Raw genomic sequence first — 7983 nt, 5'->3', positions numbered from 1 at the left:
ATGGCTTCCAAAGTTTTGCCAAAACCTCAGATGTGTGGCCTTCTGGCCAAGCGTCTGTGATTTCATATTGTTGAAGCATCCATGGTATCCCTGGGGGCTGCAGCTTTCTATATGTTTGCTGTGGCTGAACCAAGAAAGAAGGCATATGCAGATTTCTACAGAAATTACGATTCCATGAAAGATTTTGAGATGAGGAAGGCTGGTATCTTTTTTTTTTTTTTTTTTTTTTTGAGATGGAGTCTCACTCTGTCACCCAGACTGGAGTGCAGTGGAGCAATCTCAGCTCACTGCAACCTCTACTGCCCGGGTTCAAGCGATTCTCCTGCCTCAACCTTCGGAGTAGCTGGGATTACAGGTGCCTGCCACTGTGCCTGGCTAATTTTTGTATTTTTAGTAGAGACGGGGTTTCACCATCTTGGTCAGGCTAGTCTCGAACTCCTGACCTCGTGATCCACCCACCTTGGCCTCCCAAAGTGCTGGGATTACAGGCATGAGCCACTGCACCTGGCTGGAAGGCTGGTATCTTTCAGAGTGCAATGATCTTGGAATATAAAGAATTTCTTCAGGTTGAATTACCTAGAAGTTTGTCACTGACTTGTTCCTGAACGATGACACATGAATATATGGGCTAAGAAACAGTTTCTCTTCATAAACAATTAACAAATTAAAAAATTAATTCATTCACTTAATTAAAGACAAAGAGAGTGAGGGAGGGAGCCAGGTGGAAACTCCAGGTCAGAGTATTCCACATAGAGGGAACAGATGGTGAGGAGGCTCAGAGGAACAGCAGGTCTGGTGGGCGCTGGGGGTGTGGGGCTGAGTGAGAGGGAGAGCAGGTGGGAGGGGAGACAGGGGAACCCGCTGACCTAGGAACTGTATCTCCTTGGGTTATCAAATAACCTATGGGCAGGGTGCAGTGGCTCACGCCTGTAAAATCCCAGCACTTTGGGAGGCCAATATGGGTGGATCATGAGGTCAGGAGTTCGAGACCAGCCTGGCCAACATGGTGAAACCCCGTCTCTACTAAAAATAAAAAAATTAGCTGGGTGTGGTGGTGCATGCCTGTAATCCCAGCTACTCAGGAGACAGAGGCAGGAGATTCGCTTTAACTTGGGAGGCGAAGGTTGCGGTGAACCAAGATCGCGCCATTGCACTCCAGCCTGGGCAACAAGAGCAAGACTCTGCCTCAAAAATAAAATAAAATAAAATAAAAATAAAAAAATAAAAAGAACCTATGGTCCTTATCCCCACTCTTCAGGTGGAAGGCCTGTCAAGGGGTCCGAGGGGGTCTTTTAAACTTGCTCTTTGCGATCTGGCAGGCCCAGCAGAGGTCCTTCCCCAGCACACACTCTGACCTCAGCACACCACCTGACGTGATGGGGTGCCAAGGAGACGCCCCAACAATCGGGGAGGAAACCGGGGAGCCGGGCTGTTGTTGTAAACACAGCAGCCCCACCCGAACGGAAACACCTGCGGCTGAGGGGAGGGGGCCGCAACCTCCTATTCCCCTCTGGGTCTCCGTCCCCTCCCTCTGGAGTCCACACTCCCTCTTTGCCCCTTGCTGGTTCTCTACTGCCCCCAGCATAGGGTGGAGTGGGTGTGCAGTTTCTGCGACTCAGGGCGGCGTCCCCCCAACCTGTCCCTGCCCCTTCCTGCCCTCTTTGATGCGGCCCCACTTCCTCTGGCAGGAACCCCCGCCCTCCCTGGACCTGGGTATAAGGCAGGGACTGGGCCCACGGGGAGGCAGCGTCCCCGAGGCAGCAGCGGCAGCGGCGGCTCCTCTCCCCATGGCCCTGTCTCCCAACCCTTGTACCAGTGCTGGGCTCAGACCCTGGTACAGGCCTGGGGGACAGGGACCTGGGGACCCCGGCACCGGCAGGCCCCAAGGGGTGAGGTGAGCGGGCATTGGGACCTCCCCTCCCTGTACTCCCATCTCTGCTGCGGCTTTTATGCGTCTCTCCCCTTCGGGTCCCACACATCCTCTGGTGCGCTCCTGCCTCACTGCCCCCACGCCATGCCTGTCGTCCCCACCTCTGTGTGATGCGCAAAGTACACCTGTTTCTCTTGTACCTGCCTCTCGCGGTGGTCTCTGTGCTCTCCCCAGCTCTGCAAAACCCCTCCTCCCCATGTGCCACAACCCTGGGCCACCGTGTCTGTCCTGTCCTGTTCCTCTCAAGGCCCCCATCTCTGTGGCCTGTGTGTGTTGGGCCATCTCCGGACGCTTCCTGCCCACTTCCTTCCCAGCAGCCTGGGCCCCGGTACCACTGAACGGGCTCCAGGGGAGCCTCATGATGCCACTTGCCCACACCACCGATTTCTTTACTGCGATTTTGAGGCAGCTGGCGCAGAGGAAGTTTCTAGAATCTGAGACCTGTAACTCAGCTACTCACTGGGACTTCAGGTGGAGAGCTTGGCCTCTCCCAGATGAGTTTCCTCATCTGCAGATAGGCCTGGTGCCCAACTAGGCGTGTGGTATGTGCACGGGGCCCCCATCCTTGGCTATAAGCAGGGATAGGAGGCCCAGGCTGAAGCCAAGACCTTTACACTTCACAGCCAGACAACAGGGCCTCAGCACATCCCACTCTACCTGGGTGAGCCCATGCCCACAGCACGGGGGGGCTGCAGCTTCTTCCCCTCCCCACCCGAGGTGGTCAGGAAAGAGACAGACCAGGGCCTGGAGGACCCAGGGGCCTCCGCCCTCACTCACTTCCTCCCCAGAGACCGGAGGGGGCGGGGGGACAGCGCAACGCCAGGTAATCAGCCTTATTCAGACACCGAAAAGGTGACAAAGACCAAAGAAGGAGACCCAGGGGAAGGCAGGCATCTCAGTTCAGGCTCCACTGTCCTCACCCACAGACACGGGCAGGCGGCCTCTCTGACAGCAGCTCTGCCCAATTCCCCGAGGCACACCCCCACCCCCACCAATGCTCTGGTAAAGGCGCGGAAGATCCCAAGTCTGGCCTGGGAATGAGAAAATAACTTTATTTCATTGTGGGGAGCGGGCCGATGTCCAGCCTCAGAACTTCTGGAACTGCTTCTTGGTGCCGGCAGCCTTGGTGACCTTGAGCACGTTGAAGCGCACTGTCTTGCTCAGAGGCCGGCACTCACCCACTGTGACGATGTCACCGATCTGGACGTCCCTGTGGAGGCAGGTAGGGCCATGTCCTCAGGAGGGGCCACCCCAGCAGACCCCAGGAGGCCCTCCCTCCCCTTCACCAGGCTGAAAGCTCTCTGCTTCGGCTCCACCAAACCCCAACCAAGCTCTACTCGCCAATTCAACCTGTCCCCTCCTTTCGTACAAATTTTGTGCCAAGCACCAAGCTCAACGCTGTACACAGAGCAGGCCACCACCCCTCCGAGGACCGCTGGGGTGGACGAGCTCCATTTCACAAGCAAACTGGAGGCCCCCAAGTTGTCAGCAGCCTCACCACCCTTCCCCAGCAGAGCAGCAGGGGGATCCTGCAGCACTGACAACCACAGGTCCCTTATCGCTCAGCATCAGTTTGGGCCACCCTCCTCCCCACCCACAGAACTCCTCACCTTGCTCCCAAGATCCTCCCCGCCCAGAGGGCCACCAATATCAGCTGCCCACATCCCCATTCTGGTTATATTTGGCTGTCATCTGGCACTCACACTGCTTGAAGGTGCCCTCTGAGGGAGCAGGACTTTGTTCCTGGCTCACCACTGAACCCCAAACATCTCACACCAAACCTGGCACGTGATAAGCTCTAACTGAAACATGCTGAGGGAATGAACAAACGTTTAATTCCAACATTTCTGAGGTTCCCATCTGGTATAACATCCTAACCTTTTGGTTCCAACGCACCTGCCTATTACAGGTTCAGCACCCTAATCCAAAAATTCTGAAATGCTGCAAAATCTGAATTTGTGTGTGTGTGGGAGAGACAGGGTCTTACTCTGTTGCCCAGGCCGGAGAGCAGTGCTGCCATCTCGGCTCACTGCAGCCTCCACTTTCTGGGCTCAAGCAATCCTCCCACCCCAGCCGCCTGAGGACCTGAGACTACAGGCACATGCTACCACACCTGGCAAACTTGTATTTTTTGTAGAGAGAGGGTTTTGCCATGTTGCCCAGGCTGGTCTCAAACTCCTGGGCTCAAGGGATCCTCCTGCCTCAGCCGCCTACAGTGCTGGGATTACTGGCTTGAGCCACGGTGCCTGGCTAGAATCTGAAACTTTTTCAATACCAGCGTGACACCTTTGCTTTCCAATGGTTCAATGTACGCAAACTTTGTTTCACACACAGAATTATAAAACGCACTGCGTAAGACTACTTTCAGGCTATGTGAATAAGGTGTATATGAAACAAATGAGCTTCTTGTTTAGACCTATGCCACATCCCCAAAACATCTATGTATGCGAGAACATTCCAAAATCTGGTTCCAAGCATTTCAGGTAGAGATATTCACCCTGTAGAACGCTTTGATTCTGAAGAACATATGATATACAAATCCTGAGATTCTGGGGCTTCCCAGAGATGCCACCTCAGTCTTTCCCTCCCTCAGTTGGCCTTAAATTGGTCCGACCTGGAATCTGAAGGCTGAGAGAGCGTGGCCTGAGCAACCTGATGGGCCACTGCGCTCACCTGAAGCAGGGGGACAGGTGTACAGACATGTTCTTGTGGCGCTTCTCGAAGCGGTTGTACTTGCGGATGTAGTGCAGATAGTCTCGGCGGATGACAATGGTCCTCTGCATCTTCATCTTGGTCACCACGCCTAGGAGCGGGGGCCGATCACAGGTCAGGTCCCATGGGAAAGAGGGCCACAGGTAACCCAGGGCATGCTGGGACTCAGAAGCAGCTGAGCTGGGATCCCAAAAAGCCCCATTTCCGGCATCAGTTTTACCAAGTGGCTTTCTCAGCAGTGCCCACGTGGGCATCTGAAGACCATCGTGAAAACAGACATCATCTGCCAATTTACCTAGACCTACAAGTTTGCATTCCTAACCACCCCTCTCACCCAGGACCCAGGAGTCTGGGCCCCAAGACCCTTCTTTCAGTATTTCAGGCCCCAGACACCAGTAACTCCCGCACTTACCAGAGAGGATCCGCCCTCGAATGGACACATTACCAGTGAAGGGGCATTTCTTGTCAATGTAGGTGCCCTCAATAGCCTGAAAGGATAGGAAAGATAAAGGAGTGAGCCTTGGGCGGGCGGTTCCTTAAAAGAGCCAGGGGCGTGGCCTCAGGGAAGCAACTACAATTCCCAGCAGCCCCAGAAGCCACTTAGATGCAGGCAGGGCAACTCGTCGTGGGCACACGTGCAGGAACGCCACGGTCCCCTTCTTTCTTCTGAGGTTCCCCCGCACCTCCTTGGGTGTCTTGAAGCCCAGACCGATGTTCTTGTAGTACCGCGGGAGCTTCTCCTTGCCAGTTTCTCCCAGCAGGACCCTCTTCTTGTTTTGAAAGATGGTCGGCTGCTTTTGGTAGGCACGCTCAGTCTACAGATATGAGGAGAAAACTGATGAGCTGCTAAGTTTGAAGCCGGCAGCCAACCAGCCCTAGAGACCTTCCCAGAACCTCCCAGACCCCATGCTCTACATTTACTTGCAAAGCGCCGGCGTCCAAGGCCTGGTGCCCCAGAATCACCCTCTAAGACATGACCACCCTGACCTTACCTGTAATTCATACTCAGATCTAAGCCCGAGGTTATTTCAATTGATATACTCCAGAAGGCCTCTCAGGGCTTGCAAAATTCATCCTCTAAACCAGGATCAACCCTCTCACACCCTGGACACCTTTCAGCGAGGATCATTCTCCAAGACCCAAGATCGCCCACCCAGCATTCACTCCTTATGTAGTACATAAGGATTCAGAATTAAATAACAGACGGCAGGCTCCCTGGATTAGCCCTTAGGAGTCCGTTTCCACAGAATTACCCCTGAAGACCGGAGAACTCCAAAAAAACCTTCTTAAACTTGGTTTTTAAGAAGGTAAGTCCTAAAACGCTGGAGCCTCCATTAACGCCAGGAGCCCCCAGGAATTAGGAAGCACTCATCTAGAAACAAAAGCAAGCGCCCTCCACTCCAGTTAATCTCTAGAAAATAATCACGGACGCCCGGAATTAACCCCCGAACTTGGCCGCCGGGCTCTGCCCTCCCGGACGCGCCCCTGAAGGCCAAGGCGGACCCCGTAGCCTGGCATCCAACCCCGAGCCCGCACCTGAATGTCCGCCATCTTCCCGGCCGCCTGAAAAAAAGAAAGCTGCAGCAGCGTCCGGGTTTCCTTATCGATTACGCAGGGGCTGGAGAGGAAGTGACGTAAGGAGAAACGCAGCACGGCCTTGGGCGGGGCCTCGAGAGCGGCTCTGATTGACAGGCTGCACTTAAACCAGCGGGCGATTCGGGCACCGTGAAGGACTGACGGGCGGGAAGTGGTAGACGGTGTCTCGCGAGAGTCTTAGGCCCCACAACGCCGGGCGCGATTATTTAGGCAGGGAAGATGTGACCAGCCTTCAGCCCGCCCGTATTATCGCGAGAGTCGTACGGAGTCCATCCTGTTTCGGCGTGGCGTAGGCTCCCGTGGGATTTGGATACCGCGTGGCTTTGTTCGTTCAGCCTTCAAACCGGATGAGGCGGCTGCCATCTTTTTGAAGGGCGGGCGGCCGGGGAGTGCTAGGAGCATGTGTGGCGGCGTCGCCATCTTTGTTAGGGGTAGGAGCTGCCCACGAACTTCAGAGGTGCAGTGAAAGTTACTCTCGGCCTAGCGCGGTGGCTCACGCCTGTAATCCCAACACTTTGGGAGGCTAAGGCAGGCGGATCACCTGAGGTCAGGGGTTCAGCACCAGCCTGGCCAACATGGTGAAACCCCGTCTCTACTAAAAATAGAAAAATTAGCCGGGCGTGGTGGCGGGCCCCTGTAATCCCAGCTACTTGGAAGGCTGAGGCAGGAGAATCGCTTGAACCTGGGAGGCGAAGGTTGCAGTGAGCTGAGATCGCGCCATGGCACTCCAGCCTGGCCGACAGACAGCCTGGGCGACAGAGCAAGACTCCGTATCAAACAAAACAAACAAACAAACAAAAAACGGGCTCGGTGGCTCACGCCTGTAATCCCAGCACTTTGGGAGGCCGAGGTGGGCGGATCACCTGAGGACAGGAGTTCGAGACCAGCCTGACCAACATGGAGAAACCCCGTCTCTACTAAAAATACAAAATTAGTCGGGCATGGTGGCGCATGCCTGTAATCCCAGCTACTCAGGAGGCTGAGGCAGGAGAATCTCTTGAACCTGGGAGGCGGAGGTTGCAGTGAGCCGAGATCGCGCCATTGCACTCCAGGCTGGGCAACAACAGCAAAACCGTCTCAAAAAAAAAAAAAAAAAAAGAAAGAAAGAAAGAAAGTTACTCTCGCCGAGTGCAGTGCGCCTCGCCTGTAATCCTAACACTTTGGGAGGTCGAGGGAGGAGGATCGCTTGAGCTGGGGAGGTCGTGGCTGCAGTGAGCTATCATTGCGCCACTGCACTCCAGCCTGGGCGACGGAGCGAGACCGTCTCAAAAAAAAAAAAAAAAAAAAGAAAAAAAGAAAAAGAAAGCTACTCTCTCCTCATTTCATCCGCAGACGATGATTTAATTGGTGCCAGGGGTTGGCGTGGAGCGATCCTTCTGCCGTTTTTCTGTAGATAACAGGATCGTCTAGTAGAACTTTATGTGATGGAAATTTTCTATATCTGCGCTGGTGGACACGGTAGTCACTGGCACTCGAAATGTGGCTTTTATGACTGAGGACATAAATGTTTAACTTTGTGTTATATCTAAATAGCCACATGTGGCTAAAGGCTACTGTGTTGAACAGCACAAGTCTATAGCTGAATATTACGGTTTTTTGTTTTTTTTTTTTTTTTTGGAGACGGAGTCTCGCTCTGTCACCCAGGCTGGAGGGCAGTGGTGCGATCTCGGCTCACTACAAGCTCCGCCTCCCGGGTTCACGCCATTCTTCTGCCTCAGCCTCTCCGAGTAGCTGGGACTACAGGC

The 7983-nt window shown here is 54.3% G+C and overlaps 1 protein-coding gene, 2 non-coding genes and 2 pseudogenes across 3 annotated transcripts; 2 read left to right on the top strand and 3 right to left on the bottom strand.

Annotated features, from left to right (window-relative positions):
* On the top strand, positions 1–207 carry LOC107969788 (cytochrome c oxidase subunit 6C-like; annotated as a pseudogene).
* A 1006-nt stretch (positions 208–1213) lies between these two features.
* LOC134809118 (uncharacterized) lies at positions 1214–2384 on the bottom strand (annotated as a pseudogene).
* MIR150 (microRNA mir-150) lies at positions 1782–1864 on the top strand. Its single transcript, NR_035683.1, has one exon. It is a non-coding gene; the product is annotated as a microRNA mir-150 (primary transcript).
* Positions 2385–2962: 578 nt separating the features above from the next.
* RPS11 (ribosomal protein S11) lies at positions 2963–6393 on the bottom strand. The gene is made up of 5 exons (XM_001173045.7): positions 6179–6393; positions 5326–5457; positions 5055–5130; positions 4604–4733; positions 2963–3140 (listed from the first exon to the last, which is right to left on the bottom strand). Exons 1-5 carry the CDS (start codon positions 6191–6193, stop codon positions 3017–3019), a joined length of 477 nt encoding a protein of 158 aa, XP_001173045.1. The 5' UTR covers positions 6194–6393; the 3' UTR covers positions 2963–3016.
* LOC112206491 (small nucleolar RNA SNORD35) lies at positions 4844–4930 on the bottom strand. The gene has a single exon (XR_002940851.1). It is a non-coding gene; the product is annotated as a small nucleolar RNA SNORD35 (small nucleolar RNA).
* Positions 6394–7983: the final 1590 nt, after the last annotated feature.

The sequence above is a fragment of the Pan troglodytes genome, chromosome 20 (genome assembly GCF_028858775.2).
Source record: "Pan troglodytes isolate AG18354 chromosome 20, NHGRI_mPanTro3-v2.0_pri, whole genome shotgun sequence".
NCBI classification, from domain to species: domain Eukaryota; kingdom Metazoa; phylum Chordata; class Mammalia; order Primates; family Hominidae; genus Pan; species Pan troglodytes.
The sequence above is the reverse complement of the archived record's forward strand: the minus strand, read 5'-3'. Positions and strand labels throughout refer to the sequence as shown.

Bases quoted from the DNA above. Each gene is read 5' to 3' on its own strand.
- RPS11 (XM_001173045.7), bottom strand. The intron at 5,131-5,325 runs GTGCGGGGGAAC...CTATCCTTTCAG, and splicing joins GCTTCAAGACACCCAAGGAG to GCTATTGAGGGCACCTACAT. The intron at 3,141-4,603 runs GTGAGCGCAGTG...CTGCCTCCACAG, and splicing joins CACCTGTCCCCCTGCTTCAG to GGACGTCCAGATCGGTGACA.